The 26,731-nt window shown below is 42.8% G+C and overlaps 2 protein-coding genes across 5 annotated transcripts in view; one reads left to right on the forward strand and one right to left on the reverse strand.

Moving 5' to 3' along the window:
* Positions 1-1,002: 1,002 nt before the first annotated feature.
* On the reverse strand, positions 1,003-13,220 carry ankrd6a (ankyrin repeat domain 6a). Of its 4 annotated transcripts, none has more exons than XM_065947717.1 (17): positions 12,989-13,220; positions 11,552-11,612; positions 10,343-10,398; positions 10,093-10,244; positions 9,890-9,988; positions 9,704-9,802; positions 9,070-9,168; positions 8,736-8,834; positions 7,761-7,838; positions 7,288-7,389; positions 6,552-6,686; positions 5,739-5,897; positions 5,439-5,591; positions 5,022-5,135; positions 4,089-4,386; positions 3,620-3,987; positions 1,003-2,394 (listed from the first exon to the last, which is right to left on the reverse strand). In XM_065947717.1, exons 4-17 carry the CDS (start codon positions 10,240-10,242, stop codon positions 2,188-2,190), a joined length of 2,160 nt encoding a protein of 719 aa, XP_065803789.1. In that variant the 5' UTR covers positions 10,243-10,244; positions 10,343-10,398; positions 11,552-11,612; positions 12,989-13,220; the 3' UTR covers positions 1,003-2,187. The 4 variants fall into 4 exon arrangements, with proteins under 4 accessions (XP_065803789.1, XP_065803791.1, XP_065803790.1 ...); XM_065947719.1 differs by having other exon boundaries at positions 1,004-2,394; positions 4,089-4,383; XM_065947720.1 differs by having other exon boundaries at positions 1,010-2,394; positions 3,626-3,987; positions 12,989-13,213.
* A 765-nt stretch (positions 13,221-13,985) lies between these two features.
* rragd (ras-related GTP binding D) overlaps positions 13,986-26,731 on the forward strand; it is a 32,669-nt gene continuing 19,923 nt past the window's right edge. Inside the window, exons 1-5 of the mRNA XM_020641266.3 lie at positions 13,986-14,241; positions 16,247-16,542; positions 17,163-17,362; positions 17,533-17,647; positions 22,073-22,215. Of these exons, the coding sequence (XP_020496922.1) occupies positions 14,118-14,241; positions 16,247-16,542; positions 17,163-17,362; positions 17,533-17,647; positions 22,073-22,215 (878 nt within the window). The 5' untranslated portion in view covers positions 13,986-14,117. The remainder of the gene's footprint in view (positions 14,242-16,246; positions 16,543-17,162; positions 17,363-17,532; positions 17,648-22,072; positions 22,216-26,731) is intronic.

Below are 26,731 nucleotides of genomic sequence, written 5' to 3' on the forward strand. Positions count from 1 at the left end.
AGCTTGATTCAGAAAAGGTTTAGAAAGTTCTACAAAGAGAGAAAATCACTGAAGGTGTTTCTTAATTTACATTTATTTTGCATGCGATTTATTTAAATGCAGTTGATTGAGCTCTCAGGGCCGCCGTACTTTACACTGTTAGAGCAATATTACTCATGCAGACTTTTCTGCAGCACACGCATTAGCTCAGTTGTGTACTGTGTACTTAGTAATGAGGTTTTGACCAGAAGGCACTACTGTTTGTCAGAATACTATCAAACCTTCGCATGACACAGGCTTGAGTTTTAAACATATCGAATGCTGACAGCAGCAGACCGCCTCGCTCAGCGCACAGAGTAAAGCAATAGTACATATTACCGGCTTGATTTGAAAGCCTGGTGCTTGGCTGCATAAAATGACCAGCTGTGCCTGCAGGGCCTTTAATTAGGTTTCCATCGCGCTCTGACAGAGTCAATGGAGCATTGATTTGATTTTCCCTTCAGAAGCTGTGGCTGTGGTCGCTGAAGCCAAAAGCCAGATGTCACACCAGGATCATTGGGTTACACAACCACTGGCTGCTTCAGCACAGGCTCCGCCCCCCCGCTGCTCAGCTGCCCGTAAGGCCGTCGGGGGCAGTGGGCGGGACTTAGTCAACTCATTTTTTGTTTGTTGACACTAGGCCTTAACTAATCAACTTGATGTTGTTGATATCATGTCAGTAGATGTTTAAACAGATCTTGTTACAGAGCTTTTGTAGCAAGTGTTAGAATTCAGCAAAGCACAAATGATATATGAAGCATATGAACTACTTCCAACTAATATTCTAAATATGTTTTCTACAGAGAGTGGGCTTTAGAGAGGGGAGAGGGGAAACCTTCGCCTTGACACTGTGTGCTCCAACAACAATGCAGAGTGTATAACTATCAATGGGGTTGATCTGTGGGACAGTGTGAACATTTTACTCAAGCAAACCAAAAACTAGATTCTGTGGAAGAAAAAATGTCAACAGAGAGGAGACTGTGATATCTGTTTAAGTTTATTTTCCTCTGGCATTGACTCTAGCTGGATATTAACGTTAAAACTAATGGGGTGGGGGTAAAAAAAAAAAAGGTAAACTTCATCCTGAGGTGTATTTTTGACTTTTATCTTTTATTAGATAGGACAGTAGATAGAGTGGGGAATTCAGGAGAGAGAGACAAGGAGCCAAAGGGTTGGACTTGAACCAGGGCCGCCTGCTTGGAGGACTATAACCTCCATACTTTGGGAGCGACCTAAGAGCTTGGCCATCTGAGACCCATCATACTGCTTTTTGAACTGGTAATGTTTGCTTCTTGTTGAACAAAGTAAGTTATAATTTTGTAGGTAAACAATTAAAATCAATTACAAAAACCACTGAGATCCATTAAAAACAATTACAGTTCTATGAATCAAATTCCTAAACTCTGCGAGAGAGGGAAGAGCTTCAGTCTTTAGAGTTTGCTGGAGGGCGTTCCATGAAATCAGGGCACCAAAAGAAAATGCAGTTTTACCAAGTTCCGTAAAAGTACGAGGGACTTTAAGAATGAGCCAATCAGAAGATCAGTTGGGGCCCGAATTCCAGTATAAAGAGGGTTTGTCTGGTTTGACTGTCAACGTTTCAATAAGTAATTTACATGACGTTATTATCACAGCAGCACATGAACAAGAACCGTCTATAAAATTTCAGATTTCTCTTGCTTTAATAACTGGAAATATTTGAGGTTATGTAATTACTCAAAAAATATATACAACATGAGTTTAGTCTCATTTTAATGAATTTAGAAATTTTAATGTAAACATCGTCATACAATTATACATATTGTAAGTTAAAATCATGCACCATTGAATTGGGTTATTTATATGGATTAATTTATGGGAATATAGGGGCAGAAAAGTAACAACACTTTATCTTTGTATATCAGTTTAATATTAACAAATGTAAACAGTCTTCAAACTTTTAGCAAGCTTATGTAAAAATGAACTGTCCCAGTAATATTTAAGCAATATTCTAGTGTATGTAGAGGATGTATGTTCAGTATAAAACGTAGAAATGATTGCATCTATTAAAATACAATTTATTTTTAATAGTTTTTTAGTGATCAGTGCTTTGATTTTATTCCATTTTCTACCTTTGCTGATTAGAGTCTCTATAGGTTGAAAAAAAAAATCCTGTCAGTCTCTGTCCAGTTTTTATTCACTGTCAAGTTGCACTAGTGTCTCTGTGTTCTCATTGGTCTTCAGCTTTGCAAGCTCCTCCTCCAGCATGCTGATTTGCTGCAGCAGCTCCTTCCTGTCCTGCTGGGATCTGAGCTCCGTCTGCTGCTCCACCTCCGTGACCTTCCTCTCGTACCAACGCTCCAGCTGGATGGACACGGTCTCAAAGAAACGCTGAGTCACCTGATGGAGTATCCAAATCAACCAAATCACCAAATCTCGTTAAAATTTTACAAGGAAATATTCCATACCATACCATACAATTCCATACCATTCCATACCATACAATTCCATACCATACCATTCCATACAATTCCATACCATACCATTCCATACAATTCCATACCATACAATTCCATACCATACCATTCCATACAATTCCATACCATACCATTCCATACAATTCCGTACCATTCCATACCATACAATTCCATACCATACCATTCCATACAATTCCATACCATACCATACCATACAATTCCATTCCATACCATACCATACCATACAATTCCATACCATACCATACCATACAATTCCATTCCATACCATACCATACCATACAATTCCATACCATACCATACCATACAATTCCATTCCATTCCATACCATACAATTCCATTCCATAGCATACCATACAATTCCATACCATACCATACCATACAATTCCATACCATACCATAGAATTCCATTCCATAGCATACCATACAATTCCATACCATACCATACCATACAATTCCATACCATACCATACCATACAATTCCATTCCATACCATACCATACCATACAATTCCATACCATACCATTCCATACAATTCCATACCATACCATACAATTCCATTCCATACCATACCATACCATACAATTCCATACCATACCATACCATACAATTCCATTCCATACCATACCATACCATACAATTCCATACCATACCATACCATACCATACCATACAATTCCATTCCATACCATACCATACAATTCCATTCCATACCATACAATTCCATACAATTCCATACCATACCATACAATTCCATACCATACCATACCATACAATTCCATACAATTCCATACCACACCATACCATACCATTCCATACCATGATACAAAATGACTCAACATATGTTATTAAAGTTTTCATCATGTCTTTTTACGACTGATATTGGTTGTTCTTTATCTTGCACTATTTCCACTGATTTTCATTGTTTTTCAGACAATCTTTGGCTATTTCCTCTTTTTGAGTAGAACTTTATTGTAACTGATTGAAATAATCACCTTCCTAAAGACATAACACTCCAATCAAAAAAATAGGCATTGAATTTTCCTCGTAGGCTCTAAGAAAAATGTTATCAACATGTTTCCTTGATTGACAGGTCTAATTAAAACCACTTCCTGCTACCATCTTATTTACCCTCACCTCCTTGGCATGGAGGTTGTTCCTCTCCTGGATGAATGTGGGCTCTACAGGATGGTCAATAAAGAACTCCAGTGTCCTGGTTCCCTCCGCATGGATCCCTGTACGCCTGCGGCCGCTCATTAGCCCTGCAAACTGGTTCATTTCAGAGCTTTGATCCTGATGCTGGATCAGTCTGGGTGCCTGGTTGCTGATGCTGGACCAGCTGCTGCTGCTGGTGGAAAAGCCCTCCCCCCTGCACAGAGCCGGCGCTACAGGACCGTCCTGCACTCCCGGAGGCTGCCAGAGGGGTTCCACAGAGCCCAGCAGGAGGCCGGAGGTGTTCTGGGCAGGCAGAGGAAACAGCGCTGTGTTTTCATAATCATCTGATAAGAGAGGGAGGGGGGTACAGAATAAAAGATCAGTACTTTCCTTGCTGAATGACCCTTTGAAATGGTCTGCCTTCATTACATTTTTTTTTACTTACCTGGTGACCTGTCCACTTTCATTTCAAAATACGCCCCGTTCTGCTCCTGTTCCAGGATTTCCAGACTGTGAGAGGATCTAGACGGTAGGATGTTGACGTAGGTCGCCAGCGAGGTGCTGCTGTCTCCAGGAATGACAGACAGCAGGGGGAGGGACTCCAGCTCAGTGTCGCCCGCACACTGCTCCACGGATGGTGAGGGGAGGAGTTTGTAGTACTTGGTTTTGGCGGGGACGTGCACCTCCATGTCCTTTAGCTGGGACAGACACCACCTCTTCAGGTCATGAGACACTGCTGCCTGCTTGAGAAACATCAAACATTTACTTAGCCACAGCAAATACTCCTCAGACCTCAAAGGGCAATTCATGTATTTTTCAATCTTGGTGTAATTTTTTTAAATTTATCTCTGAAAACCTTCTTCGAATGTAAGTATTTGAATTGCTCGAGAAGTCAACAGCTTTGAAACCGGCTGTAAGTCATCGTTGGTGGCTAATTTCCCAACCAAAATATTTCCACTAAAAGTTCTTGTTTATATTACTGACAGGCTCGGATGGTTATTCTAAGTGTCTGACAACATTGCAGAAAGGATCCTACAGAATTAGATCTATTTGTTAGAGGGGGATCCTAAACAGCTGTTACCAGATTCTACTGACAAAAACACTCATTTGACCTCCCAGAGTTCAGGAGTTACTGGACAATCATGGCCTCCATCTGTTTGTGTATTTGTTTTGTGTTATTATGACTTTGGTGTTAAAATGGTTCTTTCAAATCCAAATGTTTAAATGAACATCTTCCTCAAAGTGTGTGTATAAATGAATCAGGTTCTCTGTACCTGTTTGGAAGGTTACACAGGTAAACATTCAACCAGGTCTTTGCAGTCATTCCTGCATATACTGTAGAGAAATCAATTGTCAGCTGGAGGTTTATCACCTCTACCTGTGTCATCAGTGTTTCCTCCCTCCCCTGAGCCACTCTCTGTTCGATCCTGTAAATCATGTTCCTCCTCTCTGCCGCGGCTCTTTCTTGGTTCAGCATGTCCAGAACTTTGATCTGAATAAAATGCAAAAAAAATCTGAGCATTAAAAATACGCTTTGTGCTCGAGACAGAAAACACTGATGGCTTTTAGTGCAGAAGCCCTAGACCCCTGTTCAAAATGATGTAAACAGCATCAAGTCATCAAGACTCCATTTCCGTCTGCAGCAGAGGTAGGGATGCTTTGTGTTACACGTTGTGAGTGTGTTTGGAGACACTTTCTTTTGTACTGATTTGTGCAGGTTAAGAGCTGCAGAAGCTGCACTAAGCTTTTCTGAATTTGCCCCTAAGGTGAAATGGTGAAGTGAGAAGAGAAGCACCTGGTGTCGGTTCCTGCGGTCCATCTGTCCCAGCCTGCAGCCGACCTCCTCCTGGACGTTCAGGATGTGCAGCCTCATCTCCTCCTGTGTGGCTTTCAGCTGAACCTCCAGCTTCTGCAGCAGCGGCTGACACTGACATCCATCAGCTGGAGCCTGAAGAGAGTCACATCAGCAGGAAGAAGGCCACAGAGTAACTCAAATTATAGCTCATATTATGTTTAACGTTCTCATTCTTCTGGAAATGTCTAATCGCCTTCCTTTACCAAAAACATCTGTAGTAAGTAAAGAATCATCTGTAACCTGTTTGATGTTTCCGTCCTTGTCCCGATACAGAGAGTAAAGCTGGAACGTTTTTCCATCCAGAGCAGGACTAACTTCATCATCATCATCCCAGAGTAGATCTTTCTTAACGTGGACGTCCTTCTTTGTTTTTCTCCGATCGACATCTTCATTCACAGCCTGCAAAGTATTTAACGATGAGAAATTTTTTATGATAATGATGAAATGAAAATCCTCTTTTTTTAATCAATAATGATGTTTTTCCTGCCAGGTAAGGTTTCTGTGTGCAGTCGGCGTGAGCTGATGTAGGAGATCACAGCAGGAAATATTCAGGAAAATCATCACCAGCAGGTTGGAAGGGGTGAGTTAGAGGTTTTTTTTATCCTGAGACCAACCCACAGCCAAAGACTGTGCATGTCTGCGATGCAATTTCAGTGCATGCAATGAAACTGCTTCACCATTTTCCTGTATGTCACTATGTTTGTCTCTGCTTTTTTGTTGCTATGGTAACGATGTCTTACTATCTGATATACTTGGATGTAAAGGGAAAAACTCTGATCATAGAGTTGGACTCTGAGTCTCGCCTCCTCCTCTTCTCGTCCGACAGGGAGGAAGCCTCCAGCTGTGAGGCGCATGTGTGAACAAGCTAGTCAGGAAGATTTCAGCGGCAGTCTACCTAAAAACAGCGTCAGATAAATGATTAAATATTACAAAAATGATCAATAATGAAGCCTCGCTGCCTAGTGGGATGTTTAACAGGCGCTGCTGTATTGGAGTGACATGACTGAAAGCGTCACAGTAGAACACCTGTTGGTCAAACTGTTTCTGACTCACCTGGACCCTGACTCTCCTCCTCCGCCGGGGGCTGCAGGGGTTGCTGACAGCAGCTTTGGTTTTGTGGTTTTGTTGTTTCCGTTTCTTCTGTCTGCGAGGACTCACCTGGACGCCCGTTTGTTCACTGCTGCAGTCCTGCACACCACGCACGGACCAAGATATTTCCATCAGGAGAGACAAGTGTTTTAAGAAATGATTTATTACAATGAATTACATGGAACTGGGACTTGACAGAAATCCTTGGACTCTATGGGGTTGTTGACGTGTTTGGACAATGACACTTCTGAGCGTCGATAGAATAAATTCCCCCCATGGAGTCCAGTTGGTGAGACCGGATGGGTGAAGAATTGATGGATGATGATCCTGTGAAGACTGGCGGTGTTGGGGAGATGGAGGGGCACACGAAACATCAGCATGAAGGAACTAAAGGCAGAGAAAGGATCATATTTGAAAGGGGAGCCAAACGATGATAGGCTGACCATGAGGGAGGAACGCCATGCCATTGGTGAGATGAGTACCGCTGACGAGACAGCTGATTATCCAATGACAGCCCCAGAAAATGACAGCCCCAGAAAATGACAGCCCGAGAATGACAGCGAAAATGTGAGTGAGAGTGCAAAAAGGGATGCATGAGAGAAATGAAGGCTATTATAGTCTTTATTGGTGAAATTAGTCAGAGTTTGTGTGTGTGTGTGTATGTGTGTGTGTGTGTGTGTGTGTGTGTGTATTTTCTTACTTTGTTTGGTAGCATTTCCTCCCTGGGCTCAGACTGAGTCCTCCTCTCAGGTTTCTGTCTCTCTCTTTGTTTCTTGATTGTTTTCCTCATGAAGCGATGAACCTGAAGACAAATGTAGAAACACAGAAACAGCCTGTTCTGAGCAGGGCTGAAATAGAGGGGTTTATAGACATGATCACATACAGGATCAGAGTGGATGTAGAACTCTGAGAGCTAAACTGGTTGAAGAGGAGGAGAATATGTGAGCTTTAAAATAAATTTGGATTCTTTAGTAAATTGTCTCAAAAAGTGCTGCATCCTTCCCCAGTCTCTTCAAGAAGTCTACAACTACAAACTCTGGCTAAACCAGTTAAAAAGCTCAACTTATAATAAAATTATCACACATTACGAACACTCTTATATTCTGTGAGCCATCAAATACTAAATACCAACAAAAAAAAGTCCTTGTCCATGCTTGTGATGAAGATACTGACCTGAGGAGCTCTGGCCAGGAGAAGAGCAACATCTTTGTGGTTGTTATCTCTGGCTTTGTCCAGAGCTGTTTTACCTGCCTGATAGTGAACACAACATTATTAAAACTCACTGAAAGTACATCTGGCACATGCTTCCATGTTTGCCCCCGATGCCCAGACACAACCATCGGACTCATTCATGCACGGCCTGCTCCGACCTCCACCTCAGCGGCAAGGAAGTGTGGACAACAGGAACGCAAAGAATACAAAGGAGAAATCCGTCTTGCATCTTACCCCATTTTTCTTTTGTAACATAACAATGAGTAAGGTCCTTCACCTTCCTTTTTTAAACATCTCAAGAGAACACTTGTTATGAATTCATGGCGCCACACAAATATTGATTGATTGATTTATATTTCTTATCATGTTTATTTCTGCATCCTTAGCCCCCCTCACTGCTGCACTTTTGTATGTATCTTTTTAATATTTAATGTTGTTCAAAGAGAGTAAAGTTAACCAGGGTCAGTCTTTGTATGTGCTCTCATACCTGGCAAATAAAGCCGACTTTAGGATTCAAAAGTGAGGTATAGCGCCCACTCGTTTCTGCAACACCAAATTTGTAAGGCAGAGAGGGTCTAAAAAGCAACAACGAGAGTGCAGTATGGGAAATGTAGGATCCTTTGCTTCTTGTGGTTTACTCATGCTGGGACCTAAAGTCTGAATTTGGCGCCCTCTGCTGCACAGAGTTTGAACAGACTTCTCTTGTTACATCACAAAATTTAAACAATCAATACTGAATTAGTGGACTGTGAAAACAACCAATAACATCAGACTGTTTCTGAAGCCTTGACGGGGAGAGGCGTGGATGTTCTGAAAAAATGTTCAGACTTTGAAATCTAAAAATGAAATGAGACTGACGGTTACATCAGTTGTATCAACATGAGGATAAAGTAGGCTGGGTCAGACGCAGTTATTCTGCTCATATGGGGTGCTCACATTGTTCCTGATTTTCCCATCAGTCCCCGCCTCCAGTAAGAGCTCCACTGTCCTCTTGTGGTTCAGAGCTGCAGCCACATGCAGAGCCGTGTCCCCTGACTGCAGGAAAACAAGGACAGAATTTATTTACCGGTACAGGAAACGTTCTAACAACACTTTTATATGTGTTTGTTTGCTTAAAGTTATTTGTTGTTTAAAATTTCAATAATGAAGATTCAATATTCTTGCAAAACTTTTACTGCTTCCTAATGATGCTCCACAAAACAATACAATAATTTACTGTAGTTAACCCTCTTTTTGTCTTCCAGTGACTCCTCTCGCTCACATTCTGTACCTGGTTTCTCTCGGTCACAGAGCACAGAGAACTAAGCAGGATCTTCACCAGAGTCAGGTTGTTGTAACGAGCAGCAACATGCAAACACGCGTCACCCATCTGCAACCGAAACAACACAATCATTTGTTTCAAATTTTCAAGCAATACCAAGTCTGCAGTGTGTTACTGTGGCACTATCGCTCACTTTTAAAGGTCACATATTCTCCTCCTCTTCAACCAGTTTAAATAAGTCTCAGAGCTCCTCAAAACATGTGTGTGAAGTTTCTTGTTCTAAATCCACTCTGATCCTGTATTTGATCATGTCTATAAACCCCTCTATTTCAGCCCTGCTCAGAACAGGCTGTTTCTGTGTCTGTACCTTTAAATATGTAAATGAGCTGTGTCTGACCACGCCCCCTCTCTGAAAGGGCGTTTGTGTCTCAGGCTTTCTCACTCCATGTCCTATTGTTTACTGTGATAAGGCAGACTCAGAGGGCAGAACAAACACCTAGCTGTGGGAGTGTCACCCACCTGGGGGAGGGATTACTGCCCTTTGTGATGTCATGAAGGGAAAAGCTTCAAACCTTGAATTCTAATGACACACCATGTTGTTCTCTGAGTGGAGCTCAGTACAATGGGATGTCAGAGGACTCACGTTGTTCTTGGTGTCTGGTTTGGATCCTTCGAGCAGCAGGAGGCGAGCGGTCTGAGCGTGTGCGTTCTGACAGGCCAGGTGGAGGGCTGTGTTTCCTGCCTGAGACAAAATCACACTGTAACTGCCCCTGGTCAGGGTAGGGTTAGCCTAACCATAAAGCCATAAATATTGGTTTAATTGTCCTACCCTATTCCTTATGTGGACGTCAGCTCCTGCCTTGGTCAGCAGTTTGACGCAGTGAGTGAAGCCGTGCCAGGAGACCTCGTGCAGCGCCGTGTTTCCGTCCTCAAACACAAAATTAAAACAGTTTTTCACATTGCAAACCAAACACACAAACACGTGTGCAGCTGGTGCTGGATTGTAAAGTATACAGGTGTGCCAGAGCTCACTTTGTCCTGCAGGTCAACAGCGCAGCCCCCCTGGATCAGAGCAGCCATCGTGTCACTGTTTCCCACCGTGGCGGCCCGGTGCAGGGCGGTCAGGTGACCACGACCCGGGTAGAACGAGGAGGGGACGTGGACCAGAGCTTGCTCACACATCACTACTCACAAACACACACAGACACACACACTAACATTCAGGCACAGAACTGTTTTTGTTGTAACTCTAAAATTTCAAGTTCTTACATTTTCTACTCACCTTCGAGAAGACGACTGCAGCACGGCACCGCTCAAACGTGATGTATATTGAATTTTCTGTTGCAAAAAACTTAAAACGTTTGAACATTACAGAAACAGCACGAAGAACCGCTCAGGTGCTTTGTAGGATTTTAGCTTTGGAGATATACACTGTGGTTGATGTGCGCTCAGGATCACGAGGAAAGTCTATAAACTCACCTAGAAACACAGCTGCTTCTAAGATGTAATCAAGCCAGAATTTAAGCCTTTCCTTCTCACTCACTCATTGCCAGATTGTTCTTTACCTCCAATGCAAGACTCTCCAGCACTGTCACTTGGATTAATTCCCTGTTGCCGACCCTGCCTGCCTCTAACAAGCCGGCCTTTTTGTAATCTCTGAAATAGCCTCAACCTTCTGTCCTGCATGGGGGAAAGTTCTATCTCTGCATTCCTGGATCCCGTCTGCCTCTCCCTTAAGCCTGGCTCAGACTTTAAAATGTTGACGAGTACATCATGACATGGTCTGGTGGAAGTCGTGTGTGACTACAATTAACCGCGAGAGACGAGGGAGGACAGAAATAAGTGGACAATAGTGGAGCCCGTCAGCAAGATGCAACCCACACAAGTGAGCTGGACTTCTGTAATGTATCTGACAGTTACAATCTCACCTCCAGCTCTTGATGAAGAAAAGACAATCCATGTTGTCCACTTCCCCCCCTAGACATTTCTTCACCCAAATGTTTCTTTCCTCTCTGCACATAGCATCACAGCAATCGCAAATTTAACTGCCAGCTCTATTGTTTAAGTGAGGAGGTGCGTTCCTCCGTCGGGCATGATAATCTTAGTAAACCTGTAGTATGTGATGTGCCGTGATTTTCATATCCTTTAGTGTGTGCAAGCTTCAGATTATGGAGAATAATATCTGTTAAGATCATCCTTATGTGTGATGCTACCTGTCATACAAGTCAAATATGATTTTAAATCTCCTGAAGTCTGAGCCACACTTTGGGCTCTTTGGCTTTTACTTTACTAGCCAATCACAGTGACACAGTTAGGAGAGTGTTTGGGTTGCTTAGCAACAGTCTTTTCCTCAATTGGAATGCTCATGCTGCTTACTGTACCACTTTAAATATTACGTGGGATTAAAGGATCAAATTGTTTTCATAATAATATATCTTATACCTGTCACATGCACACACCACTAACATGTTGCTATAAAAAACACACTGACCTGAATCCTCTCTCTCTCTGTCTGTCTCTCCTGCTCCTCTCTTCAGGGTTCAGCAGCAGACCTAAACGACAAAGGATTTCATGTAAAGACAGCAGAGTTTGAGCTCACAGGCAGATTATTCTCTACACTGAGGGTCAACTGTTAATCTTTACTGACGATTATAGAAAGTCTTCAACCCGCAATGTGTGGAAACACAACACTCAAACACTCTTAACTCTGTTCTCAGCAAATAAACACACAGGGATCAATCACATCTTTACCCATGTTTATGTTTCTTTATTCTTAATTCCACACAGTAAAGACTAGCGGTGTTTATTTGTTTGCATCTAGTGTTGTTGTGCAGCGTGTAAATAGTCCCTCAGTTTAACTAAAATATATGTCGTATTCTCCTTTCCTAGCGATGGGAGTGACCAGAGGTGCTGCTTGTCAAAAGGCAAGGCAGGCAACTGCTTTGGGCCCCAGACCAATAGGGCCCCCCACAAGGGCTCAGAAACTTCCTATAGCAACAGCAGTGGCTCAAAGTGTGCACATTTTGCAATGACAGTCCCTAAGGGACCATCTGACAGCACTCCCTCTCCATGCCCTGCTAATCATCGCATGCATGTTTGCTGTAAAACCAAAGTTTGTCAGTGAAAGTCAGTGAGGGAAAATGAAGAGGAATTATGGACAGTATGTGGGAGTGAAAAGAGAAGCGTCAGGACTCTAGCAGACATAATGGTGATGAACACTAGTTTTAATAAATGTTTCACTGTATCAAAAATACATTTCTTTATTGGTATAAACTGTGTGGGGATGATTTTTTTATTAAAACTAATCTGTTTTGATTTTTTTAAGGCTAAGAGTTATTTAATATTTTGCATCATTTGGGGCGTGGTTGATTTGACTGACAGGTGGGCGTGTTGTAGACTTGTCCCAGGAGGCTAAAAGCCTGTCTCAGCACCACCTCTTTGTTTATTTCTATAAGTGAGATGGAGAAAGCATTTTTAATATGGTGACCAATCCATAGCATCCTGATGAAAGTTATTCCTCAGAGGGATTTTTATACAAAAGAGGCTGCTGTTTTAGAAGAAACTCATTTCATTTGACTCTTTTCTAATGCTGAACCCCTCTTAAACGTAGGACTACATTATAACTCAAGGAAGAAAACTTGAGTCCCTCCCCTCTCCTCTAATGGAAGACCATTAGTAAGAGATCTTATAGAGGGGACAACACGAGCAGATTACAGACACAAAATCCTGCTTTGGTTTTCAAATTGGCTCTGTATGTTGCTTCAAGAAGAATTTAAAAAACTGTCAACCTTTTTACCTTTTAGCAACAAAAACAAAGTTGCAGCTTTGCAGAATTTAATTGAAGATTTTGCCTGGAGAATCATCATTTTTGTTCGGATAATGTACAGCTTTTCCTTGTTTGTCCACAGAAAAAAATGCAATAATTTACCTTTATCTTCATGGAGCCTGCAGACCTCTGTCACTGGTCATCGTAGGGAAAAGGAGCATCCATGTAAAATCCAAACAAGCCTTTCAAAGAGCTGCTATGTGTGTGTGAGAGTGTGTGTGTGTAAGAGGATGATACCGCAGAAACAACAACAGGCTAAATACTCAGAGTGTGTGAAGAGGAACAGAGAGGGGGCCAGCTGTTACTGTGCATTAGAGCTCAGAGAGAGAGAAAGAGAGAGAGAGACATACATCTACTACAAACCTTTAACCCTCCATCTGCACACGCTCACTCTCATGAAACGCTTTAATCGTGTCTATGACCTTGTTTTCTGTGATCCAGTCTAAAGTTGCACACCGTCTTGAGAATAGCGTATTTTGAGTCTCCTTTACACACACACACACACACACACACACACACACCGTATTGGTGTGTAGTGAATCTTTCAGCGTGGATTAGGATCAGAACCCTCACATGAAATCTCTGGATTACCCGGCTTTGATCCTAGAGTTCTTCTTTTAATCTAATCTTTTGTTGAACATGATAAAAAAAAAATAAAAAAAAATAAAAAAGAAGAATTATCTGTCGGGGAGTTAAAACAGAAAGAGAGAAAGAGGAAGAGCATGGGGACACTGGTAGACATTATGGAGATAAATGCTGGTTGGAGGGGCCCCTAATCAATGTTTGCCTAGGGCCCCAACAGACCATAGAATCGCCCCTGGATATCCTTTTTTATTTAGGAAGTCATTATTCCACAATATTAACATTTTTGTTAAATTAATATTCAGAATCTCTTTAATACTTTAAACATGACTGACTTTAATTTGTTCTGATTGCTGCGGGCCTACTGCCTTTTTGGAAGTGCTGTTTTAAAAATGGATATATCAAGAAATGTAACTCAACTTCTTTCACTTGAGATGAAATCTCACTCAATCCCAGCAGTAGGCTGTGACAGCCCCCCCCCCCTCTCTCTCTCCCCCCCTCCCCTCCTGTCAGTGTGGCTGCAGTGTGTCCGAATGGAGGCAGGGGGTGTTGAAAGTTCACCTTCATGGCTGTCACGTATCAAATGACAATGTAGGAAAAGTTTCGCAGCAGAGGCATCGGAGCACAGACAAAGACTCGAGCAGCAGAAATGTCGGGGCACAAAGTGTCAGCTGTGAGCGGGGAGGAAGAGGAGGATGAAGCTCTGGGATATTACGACGACGAAGACGACCTGGAGGCGTTTTCCGAGTCTGAGCTGGGCTGTGAGGACGGAGGTAGGCGGATATTTGAGCTGTTTGGAAGGTCACACTGCTGCAGGAACACTTGTCTGATAGTGGAACTGGCACCAGTCGGACATGTCTCTGAAACCGAGTCCTCCCTCTCTGTGAGGATCCCGTCTTTTAAAAGTAACATGTAAAGAGCTGAACTCAAGCAGCACATGCCATACAAGTTCTAAAAACAGACACTAAGAGTTGTGGTCACGCGGAGGAACACTACACAAATCTGACAGATTTTAAACTCGTACATTTACGAGAATAAAGTCGTAAACAATGAAGTCGTAAATTTACGAGTTTAATCTCGCAAATTAACAAATTCGAGACCAGCCTGCGCGAAAATGATGAAAGTAGAACTCTTAAAGTATTTAAAGAATAAAATAATAAAATCGTTATTATAGTCTAGGCCTATATTAGAACAGCAGCAGCATCCTGTTCTCAAATGACAAACATGGAGCATCTTGTCCTAAAGGTTTCACTAATAAGGAAATAGGATACTTCCTTTTGTAGTCGGTAAAAACCGTTAGTTCAAGAGAAGTTTTCACTTCAACTTGTAAGAACTTGTTTATCTGTGAAATGATGAACAGGACACAAACTGTCTCTGCACATGAGACACTTTAACAAGGCAGACCGATAACAGACACAAATAGTTGTGTTGGGGCTTTACTTGTGCAGATATGAAACTACACATGCTTTTGGCACATCATCATCATCTTCACATTGTCATAAAATATCAGCACCCTGAAAAGATACTGCAAGAAACTGAAGAAAGAACCACACTGACTGGAGGAAGTTGTCTGCAGAGGAAAATACTTTCATCATTTTCGCGCAGGCTGGTCTCGAACTCGTAAATTTACCACTTTAATCTCGAAATTAAAAAAAACATTTTTTCGTCACTGTTATCCCTCGATGTCTTCTTTAAGTTGCTCAGGAAAGGAGAAACGTGTCAGAGAAGGAGGGATGGAAATGACTCAGGTTCACATCATGTGTACAAAAAAAACCTGAGATCAGGCTGCTCTCTGTGTCCGAGCTGATACAAAATCATGACAGTTTATAATGAGAGGAGGTCACATCTTTACATGCTGCAGAGAATGAGTGTGACTTAGAGAAGAAGCCTTGTGAGGATTAGTTAGATTTTTTCCAACATGGAGCGATGGCGAACTCAGTGTCAGAGCAGGAATGTGACACACACACACACACACACACACACACACACACACACACACACACACACACACACACACACACACACACACACACACACATAGGGACACAGACAATTGTTGTCCTGTACTGCTCAGAAGAACTGGCTTTAGGGAGTATGATGAAGCTCTTATGCGCTCTCCATTAAACACTTTTTTACCCACAATCCTCTCATGTTAGCCTGCTTTCAGCTCAAATAGGGACCGGATGTTTTTGTACATTAAGTCTTCAGTTCCATAATTGTAATATTTATGTAGGTTAAGGTCAATTCACTGCAGTTTCATCCTCTGTCTGTCTGTCTGTTTGTCTGCCTGTCTGTGTGTCTGTCTGTCTGTGTGTCTGTCTGTCTGTGTGTCTGTCTGTCTGTCTGTCTGTCTGTCTGTCTGTGTGTCTGTCTGTCTGTGTGTCTGTCTGTCTGCCTGTCTGTCTGTCTGTCTGTCTGTCTGTCTGTCTGTCTGTCTGTGTGTCTGTCTGTCTGTCTGTCTGTCTGTGTGTGTGTCTGTCTGTCTGTCTGTCTGTCTGTCTGTGTGTCTGTCTGTGTGTCTGTCTGTCTGTGTGTCTGTCTGTCTGTCTGTGTGTCTGTCTGTCTGTCTGTGTGTCTGTCTGTGTGTCTGTCTGTCTGTCTGTGTGTCTGTCTGTCTGTGTGTCTGTCTGTGTGTCTGTCTGTCTGTCTGTCTGTCTGTCTGTCTGTCTGTCTGTGTGTCTGCCTGTGTGTCTGTGTGTCTGTCTGTGTGTCTGTGTGTCTGTCTGTCTGTCTGTCTGTCTGTCTGTCTGTGTGTCAACCTGTCTGTCTGTTTTTCAGTATTGGGCTTCAACGACCCTCTGAGTGGAGAAGTCAAACCTCGTATCCTGCTGATGGGTCTGAGGAGGAGCGGGAAGTCCTCCATCCAGAAGGTGGTCTTCCATAAGATGTCGCCCAACGAGACGCTGTTCCTGGAGAGCACCAATAAGATCTGCAGAGAGGACGTCTCCAGCAGCTCCTTCGTCAGCTTCCAGATCTGGGACTTCCCCGGACAGATCGACTTCTTCGACCCCACGTTTGACTACGAGATGATCTTCAGAGGAACCGGAGCGCTCATCTTTGTCATTGACTCACAGGTCGGTGAGATACTCGAGTCACCACTGGTGCAGCGAGCAGGACATATAAAGAGACGCATGTCAAACTAGTGTTCATGTTGATAGTTCAGACTGAGTCAAAGCCAACATATTTATTTATTTATTTTCAGAATGAATTGTAGTCACTTCAGACAATAATCAACTCAACTCAAATCGATGTGAAAATCTATTTCTGTTAAGATTCTCTTTTAAACGCGCAGTATGTAAATTCCGCCACTAGGGGGCTCTCAATCAAAACAATTTTAAAGAAATTACGTCATGGCTGGCGGGGAATCATGGGAGTGATTCTCTCCGCTACTCCAGCGCCAACCCAGATGAAAATGTACTCCAAGTTGACCGTAGTCATGACGACCGTGCAAAACTGACTAGAGGAAGAATATATGTTCACACACGAGCTAATGTATCCAAGTATAATTTACATGACGTTTTTATCACAGCAGTTTATTATTAGCAGTTCCCGATTACGCTTATGAAGCAGTGTTTGACGCACCACCAGGTGTTTCCATGGCAGCATCAGTTTGATCATGACTATCTCCATTGAAGAGTTGAGTTTGTCTAACAGTAATCTTTGTGTTATAAATGTGTTCTCTTCCTGATGACAGGATGACTACGTGGAGGCTCTGAGGAGACTTCATCTCACGGTGACCCGCGCCTACAAAGTCAACCCGGACATCAACTTTGAGATTTTCATCCATAAAGTGGACGGACTGTCAGACGACCACAAGATTGAGAAGCAGAGGGACATCCACAAACGGGCCAACGACGACCTGGCAGACGCAGGCCTGGAACAGATTCACCTGAGGTCTGCTTAAGATTTTCACAGGAGATGTTTTTGTGGGAGTCTTCATGTATGACATTTAAACCTTTGTTTGATTACGCTTCTCATGTTTTCTGTCCATATTTAAATAGAAAAAACATCAAATTGTTAAGTATTCGTTTCTCTGATTTAGTCCCTTCTTTCCATCTCTACAGCTTCTATCTAACCAGCATATACGACCACTCCATTTTTGAGGCGTTCAGTAAAGTGGTCCAGAAGTTGATCCCACAGTTGCCCACGCTGGAAAACCTGCTCAACATCTTCATATCTGTGAGTTGTTCTGCTCAACATCTTCATATCTGTGAGTTATCCTGCTCAACTTCTTTATATCTGTGAGTTGTTCTGCTCAACATCTTTATATCTGTGAGTTATCCTGCTCAACATCTTCATATCTGTGAGTTTTTCTGCTGCTAAATGTCCTGCTGATGTCTGAGTGACATTCAGGCTGATTTATTCCCCTTTGTTCTTTCCCCATATTTTAATAATCAAGTTGAAATATAAGCACAGTACAGTTAATTGCACGAGCACATCTTCCTGTGTTTTACAATCACACCACTAGGTGGCAGTAATACACAGCAGATCGCAGGTTGTGTTTCATGTATGCAGACATTGCATAGAAAGTAACCACTGTTTTTCTGAATTTAATACTCAGAAAATGAGCCCTCACTGATGAGAAAAAGAAAGCATAAGAACTAGATATTATGATCAGTGAATTGCTTTTGTTACAGCTGCATGAATTCAGCTTCCACAACACCAAAATGCCCACATCTCTGGTACTCAGTTTGTGTCCTAAAGAAGAGCAGTCTGTGGGAGCAGGAAGCAGGATTTCAGGTGTAGCAGGACCGGCCTCTCTTAGGTCCTCGTTGTCTGTGTGCACTGGAACTATGCAGGATGGACTCCAGGGTTTAAAAAGGAGAGATGCTGGAAGGATGCTGCAAATGGTCCAGCTGTAAAGCTCCTGCGGGAATGTTTTCAGTTTTTTTATTCTTTTGTCTTGAGATGTCACTCTCTACCTGACTGAAGGTGGTGCTCAGGGTGGGGTGGAATGTGCAGTGAGTGCTGGCCTCTGAAGCTGAGTGTTTGGATGGGGAGCAGAGTCTCCAGTCGAGAGGGGAATCAGGCAGAGACGGTGGGTGGGGGCCTCAGAGACTGTGTGTGATTACGCGGAGGAGAGGGGTTTGTGTTGACTCAACTGGAAAAGCGCAGCACCAGAATTTGAGGTTACAGCTGAGAACAGGCTTTCCACAGCTTTGTATGTGTGTGATAGGAACCGACATGATGTGTATTTGAGTAGAAGATGAAGAAATGTGTGAATGAAATCATACCTAATGTTGTAGATATGTAGGAAATCAAATATACAGTATATACCTAAAGCCCTTTTTCAAATATTCACTCCTGAAAATGTCTAGATAATGTCAGGAGGACTGCTCCGGATAATCTCCTGTTGTTGATGTTCACATAAAAACTCACAGTGGGAGACTCCCTGTCAGACGGGAGGGGGGGGGCGAGGGGTCTCCTGAGGTTATCGTGACGTAAAAAAAACAATGTGGAAATAGCAGACGAAGCAACAGAGTCCGCTATATGACACTATAATGAGAATATTGGCATTTATATCAATGATACGTGTAGTTCGGCGGAATCACAATATCTAACAAATCTAATCTATAACAAAAGGGCGGTGAAGAACATACTGGAGAACAGAAAACAAAATGCAGTCGTTTAATTACGTTCACGGAGATCTTAGCGGTGGCATGCAGACACTTAATGCACCGTGCAGCAGTCACAGTATATAAACGTCACTCCCCCTCCCATCGGCTCGAGGTGAATTCTCCAGAGAATATCTTGCTGCATTCTCACATCAGCTCACTCCGAGTTGCTGCGGAAAAATATACTAGGGGTCTGGCAGGAGAAACTCCCGGTGAAAAATTTGACTGTCTGTGTTCACACATACAGCTGCTCCTGGAAATATCAGGAGGTTTTTTTTCTTCAAGTGTGAAAGACCTACATATGGGTTGGAGTCAAGAGAGCCAACAGAATCCTTTTTTTTTTTTTTTACAGCTATTACAAAAATGGGGAGAACATGCAAACTCCAAACAGAGAGGCTCCTGTCCGATAGGGATTTGAACCAGGAGTCTCCCTGCTGCAAGGCAACGGCCCTAACCACTGCTCTGCCGTGCAGCCCCAGCTTCAGTCGCACATTGAAAAAATAGCGCACTAAATGAATATAAAAGATTCCCTTTAATGCTTTAAATGACTTGCATTGAAGGCTAAATTGTCTGTAGTTACAGTAATCGATATGTTCAACTAAACTAAACGGCTTCTATCCTTTGTGATCCTTCAAACCCTGCACTTCAGAGATGACATGTTCATAAAAGGCCGGAGCTCTCTTCAGCTTTTTAAAGTCTGATTCTCTGATTCATTTCTTCTATTAAGTCACTTTCTTCTCTCTCCCACTGAGCATTGTTTTGTGTTTGATAAAAACTTCTTTTGGTTTGAACAAGGAACAGAAAATGGTTTTCTTCTCTTTCTAATTGAATAGAGATCCTTCAAGACGACAGCTGATGTCTCTTCTCAAAGATCAATTAACTGATGAATTAAAGATACAGTACTTGTTTTGAACAATACTTTCCCTCCATTATTTCCTCTTTCTTTAAACGTACCTGCGGACTATGAGGACTGCTAATGCATTTGGTCCTGGATACACATGTGTACGAGAGCCATCTCTAAATCAAGATATTTCTTTTAACTGAACATTGTGTCCTGAAAGAGTTTTCAAGTGTTTTCAATGAGTAGTAGCAGCCTGGATTTAAAGAGCAGCACCCAGCATCTTTTTGTGCGGCCACTCCGAGCACTCAAGTAGAAAGTATTTTTCAGAAAGGCGCTGTTGACGTCACAGGCGCTCTTTTCTAGATGTATGATATTCTCCGTATTAACACACTGTTGTCATAGAGACAGGACAGATGTGCAGTGCTTTTCTTCTCAGAGCACAAACGCTTCATGCAAACACCCCCAAGCGCACAGCCAGCGCTTTTCAGCCCGGAAAAAAAACGCTAGGTGGACACGGGGCCTTAGTGTTGGACATAAATAACTTATACCAGGACCCACTTGTTCAAAAGTCACCTGATTGGGTTAACTCACATTGGATCAAATCTTGAAAAGCAGGTTGTTCAGAAGAAACACAGGCAATGATCAGGCAATCCAACCCTCTTTTTTTTCAGGAAACCTTTAATTTGTGTTGACTGGGGAATAAATCGAGTAATATCGGCGTATATCTGAGATACAATTAGCCTTTAGTCACTGGATATAATAATAACAGTCGATACTATCGGCTGGCTGATTAATCGATCGGGCTCTAATAATAATAGACGCTTAAAGGGGCTCTATGTAACTTTCAAAAATACTGCGTTTGTCATCGGCCGCGAAACACTGGATATTTACCGGCATAATGTTCACAGAGGAGGTAAGTGGTCATACACATGTGAAAGTCTGTGTGTCTGTATTCATTCTCCATCCTACAAACGACAGTCTCTGCAGGCACTGGCTGAGAGCAGGAGTGTGTGATGAGTTTGTCCGCCTTTGAGAGCTCTTAGGGTGGATAGAAGTGTGTGGAAGGCGGCCTCTGGCTGTGGAGGTGAAGACCAGGACTGTGTGATGAGTTTGTACTGTTGATCTCTGTATGAGGAGCGGAGTGAGGAGGACGTTGAGAACGCACATAAAATGTCACTTCCTGGAGCTTTCACGGAAAATACGACCCGGGGAAACATTTTATACAGGCAACACAGATAGACAGTGAACATCTACTTCTTCACATCAGTTAACCATTCGCTTATTAATGGGCGATAAAAAATGATTTATACATGTAAAAAGTTACATATAGAACCTCTAAGGCTGATATTATTTAAGGTTGTAACATGTTGTGAACATTCAGGCTGCTACTAATCTGTTTTTTTTTTCTTTTACAATATTTTCCTTGTAACCGTGTATTTCTGGTGACATTCATACCTGAAATAAGATTTTCAATACACATTTTCTCTGTGACAAAAATGTAGATAAGAAGGACTTTATGCTTTTCACACTGGATGTTAAGGCTGACGCTTGATTTGCAAAAATGTGATGACACTACAACACAGCTGAATACTGTAAAAAAAAAATTAAGAAATTTGGCTGCAGTCCAAAAAACAAAGACCGCCTCAAGTAGCACTCTCTCACTTCAGTGTGTGCAAACAGGTTGTGCTTCTCTGAGTCCTTGCTGTTAAATAATAAACCGTGCAGAAGCAACGACTCATTTCAAGTTCTGCTGGAATTCATTTGCATGTCGTTCCAGCTCTGTCCATATAAAATAATAAATCATTTCTGAGCCTATTAATCCATTTCATGATAAGCCTGTGTGCATTAAGCAATCATCTTCATTCTTCTCATCATCGGCTGCGTGAGAGACTGAATATGAATCGACTGTAATATCATTATGTATCCCTTTTCTACAATCACAACATTATGGGGTAATCTTGTGTAATTATCCGTTTAATGACTACGAGCTCTAGTAATTAAAAATAAAATGATTATTATCATTCATCATCCAAAAAAGAGCAGCAGAACGTCTCTAACCTCCATGCATCCATCTCAGTCACTGACAGCTTTGGTTGTCAAAAGTCAGAATGATTTGCACCGATTTATCTTCTTCTTCTCTGACTCCAGAACTCGGGTATCGAGAAGGCCTTCCTGTTCGATGTGGTCAGTAAGATTTACATCGCCACAGACAGCAGCCCGGTGGACATGCAGACGTACGAGCTGTGCTGTGACATGATCGACGTGGTCATCGACATCTCCTGCATCTACGGGTAAGCCAAGCAACACTCGAGGAAACGTATTATCTCTGCCTACTGACCAATCAGATGTCTTTATCCTATCGTCTCTTGTTTCCCCTCCCCCTCTAACAGTCCAGCAGCCGGTACTGAGTTTGGTCAAATCAGAGAAATGAGCATGAGTACAGATTGTGAGTCATTCTTTTGCCCCACAGTTACCAAAGTTAATATCAGAGCCTCATTTCTTCTGAACACCACACACAAGGTGATGAGTAAGGTAACACCTGGGTGTACAAATGTGATGGTTAAAATGCAATATGCACCTGAGTCCTGTGGTTCCTTCGATGATTACACCCTAATGCCTTCCTTCCTTTGTGATCTTTCCCAGAGCTAACACTCCAGAGAGGAAGAGTTAATTAAAGACGGGTGACCTTTCTCAGACGGGTCAGTCCGTTCAGCCTTTCAAAGGGTAACTTGATTTTCAATCAGGAGAAAATTAAGCTGTTCCTGTCTCAGCAACACACTTTGGAAAGATCTTTCAAAGCCGATAAACCAAAAATGTAAAGGTTTAATCTGCAACTTTTCACAACAGCAGATATCAAACATATCCTAACTAAATAAATCATATTTTAAAGACTTTCTAAAAAAAGAACCAAGTCAAACTCCCTCTGAGTTTGTTGTTCTGATCTCTGTGTTCACACTGACGGGACAGCTTGTTTGTGCCTCACACAGAGGCTCAAACCTCAAAGGCAAACCCAGGTAAGACGGGATATATATTCCCTCCAGCAAACTCTGCAAGGGAGCAGAAGCTCTACTCCGAGCTCCCCCCGAATGTCTGAGCTCATCACTCTATCTCTAAGGCTGAGCCCAGCACCCCTCTGGAGGAAACTCATTTTGACCGCTTGTATCTGCGATCTCATTATTTCGGTCACTAACCATAGCTCATGAACATGAGGTGAGGGTTAGAACAAAGATCGACCGGTAAATCGAGAGCTTTGTATTCAGGCTCGGCTCCCTCTTCACCACAACGGTTCGGCACAATGCTCGAATTACTGCCGACGCTGAGCCTATCCGTTTGTCTACCCTCAGTCATGAACAAGACCCTGAGAGACCTAAACTCCTTCGCTTGAGGCACAGACTCACACCCCCATCCGGAGAGAGCAATCCACTGATTTCCGGCAGAGAACCATGGCCTCGGACTTGGAGGTGCCAACCCTCATCCCTGCCGCTCTGCACTAGGCTGCAAACCGTCCCAATGCCTGCTGGACGTCCCAGCATGAGGAAACCAACAAAAACCACATCATCTGCACAAAGCAGAGATGAGATTTTGAGGCCCCCAAACTGGAAACCCTCCTCCCCCCGGCTGCTCCTTGAGATCCTGTCCATGAAAATCACAAAACAGAACCGATGACATGTCTGACTTTGTGCAGAGGATGCAGACACAGCTCCCACTTTGGTCATACACAGACCGGATGGCTCGTAACAACGGCCCCAGGACCCCACATTTTTGCAGTAACCCCCACAAGCCTTCTCCAAGTCCACAAAACACATGTAGACTGGATGAGCAAATTCCCATGGGCATGCGGGACAGGTGTCCATATCATTTGATACTTACTAATATTGTATCAAAGCTAACATTCTGGTTATTGTGAACACCCTAACACATACACAAATCCACTCCTGTGCCATCAATCCACTTTATTAAGAATATTTGCTTCCCCATCCTGCTGAAACTGTGTGTGTGCGCGCTGTATGACGAGACCACTCTACAGGAGTCTTGATAACAGCGTGGAGTTGCAAGTGTCACTTCAGAACTTAAGAGTGAGAGGTTTCAGAGAGAAATGCGTCCTTTTTGGAATAACGGATGTGAGCTGTTTGAGGTCCTTTCTGAATCCGGATGTGATTAAAAAGCTTTCATAGCGCCATTTATCACAGACGGTGCAGACACAACACTGACTCACTGATAAGATGAAACTTGATTAAACTCTGGAGACAAACTGCAGCTGCAACATACTGTTTTTTTATCAGCATACAGAAGAATCACAGAGGAGAAAAAAATCCATAACCTGTTATAATGACACAGCATTCATCATAGAGAGGGGGAGGATGATTATATATTTTTAACGGGTCAGCATTCATAGTGTAATCCAGGTAAAGAAGATTTATATTTTATGCGAGTATGTAATCCATCACTTGATCTCACACTGTTTGAATGAGTTAACTTCACGAGATGAGTGTGGATAAATGGTGGCCTTGAAGGCATGAACGCTACAAAATAAATTCTTGAAATTAATTAAACTGTATATACCGTGAAAGTATAAATGAATATCCTGCACTCTTACAGATAGAAAGACGATCTCTTCACCCTGAAAGATCTTTAAAAATCAAACAATATTTCATCTTTTTTCATGGCTTCTTTATCTGCACTGATGTCTGGAATTTTCTCCTTAAAGGAAGAATGTGGAACTCTGATCCAGTAGATGTCGCCCTTGAGCACCAGCATGAAACCAAAACAAACTGCTGTTTGGCCACACCTCCTCCATACTGAAGCCTCCAACCCCTCTCCACTCAGGTTCACACAAAGGCGTTATCAATTAGAACGCTCCATAATTAACCTGCATTGAGCACAAGCGGTGGACAAAATCGTCCTTTGCTCGATCTGCGATCACCTGTGTCCTGCGTTGTTGTGTTAGCATGCTAATGTTATAAATTCAATTCAATTCAATTCAAAAAACTTTATTTGTCCCCGGGGGGCAATTCAAAGGCACACAGAGCAACAGTGCAAGTACGAAACATTAACCTAAATAGAAAGTGTCAATTTAAATACAACTTAAAGCTTAAACTTAACTTAAAAATAGAAAATATAAAAAGAGTAGATATAAGTGGACAGTGATAGGACTAACAGATGTAAACAGAACTATGTGCAGTAAATGAGAAATAAATATATATATATACAGAACTATGTGCAAGTAGGCAAATACTAAATGATAAGTTATAAGGTGCATAATGGAACAACAGAACTAATATATACAGTATAGCTGTAAAGGTAAAAATGAGATAAATAAAGTGACCGTAGTGCAATGATGGATAAGAAACATCAGGAATAAGTAACCAGAACTGTATGAATACTGATATAAAATGGATAGAATAAAGTGATGTAGTGCATGAGACCAGATAAAGCAGAGGCAGTTAAGGTGCATGGCAAATAGAAGGAAGTAAAAACAGCAAAGTTCACAGCTGAGAATCTGCATTGGGGGGGGGTTAGGAGTTGAGGAGCTGGACAGCCCTGGGAACAAAGGTTGCTCTTCTCCTCTGTGTCCTGCAGCAGTGACAGTGAAGCCGGCGTCCTGAGGGGAGCCACTCAAACGCTGGGAAGAGAGCGTGTGAGGGGTCCTGCATGATCCGACCTGCTAGCCTGAGTGTCTGTTGCTCATAGATCGATGTCAGAGTCCTTACAGGTAGTCCAATGATCTTAGAGCAGACTGTGACCGTGCTCTGCAGGCGGTTTCTGTTCTGGAGGGTGGTGGAGTGGAACCAGCAGGTTATAGAAAAAGTAATAATGCTCTCAATGAAGGAGTAGTAGAAGGTCAGAAGAATGTTCTTACTGACTCCAAAGGAATTGAGCTTCCTTAGGAGGTATTTTCGCTGCTGACATTTCCTGAGAATCTCCTCGGTGTTGGAGGAGAATTTCAGCAGGCTGTCGAAGATGGTACCCAGGTACTTATACTCCTCTACTAGTTCGACAGGATTCCCATGGATTGTGGTGATTGCTGATGCAGCCAGTTCCCTCTGCTTGTTGGAGAAGGTCACCACCATGTCTTTGGTCTTGCTCACGTTCAGTTCGAGGCAGGAGCTGTCACACCACTCCACAAACTCCTGAAGAACTGGTCCATGGTGCTGAGAGGGGCCTGACAGCAGAGACAGGAGAACTGTGTCGTCCGCGTACTTCACCAGGTGACAGTTTGGCTGTGTGGTTCTGCAGTCATCGGTGTAGAAGATGAAGAGCAGAGGTGAGAGCACGCAGCCCTGAGGGGAGCCAGTTGAGGTGTGTTGGAGGTTGGAGAAGGTGTTGTTGACCAGAACTCTCTGTGATCTGTTGGTCAGAAAGTCCAATATCCACAGGATAAGCTGGTCGTTCAGATGGAAGCAAGTTGAAAGTTTGTCAGCCAGGATGTGAGGCTGCAGGGTGTTGAATGCAGAGGAGAAGTCTGCAAACAGGAGTCTGGCTGAGGTGTTGGGGTGCTCCAAGTGTTTGTGAACAGTATCTATAATGAATGTTTTTGCATCATCGACACCTCTGCCTGCACGATAAGCAAATTGTAGCGGGTCCATCTGGGAGTCGGTTTCTCTGATGATGTGTTACTTTATGATCCTCTCCATGGCCTTCATCACCAGAGACGTGAGGGCCACAGGCCTGAGGTCGTTCAGTAATTTGGCGGGGCTTTTCTTGGGGATGGGGATAACTGTGGAGTGTTTCCACAGCTGGGGGACTGTGCTGCTGTCCATAGCGCTGTCGTTAGCGCTCTTTAGTTAGCTCGTAGCTTCACATTGC

This window comes from Labrus bergylta, chromosome 18 (assembly GCF_963930695.1).
Source record: "Labrus bergylta chromosome 18, fLabBer1.1, whole genome shotgun sequence".
NCBI classification, from domain to species: domain Eukaryota; kingdom Metazoa; phylum Chordata; class Actinopteri; order Labriformes; family Labridae; genus Labrus; species Labrus bergylta.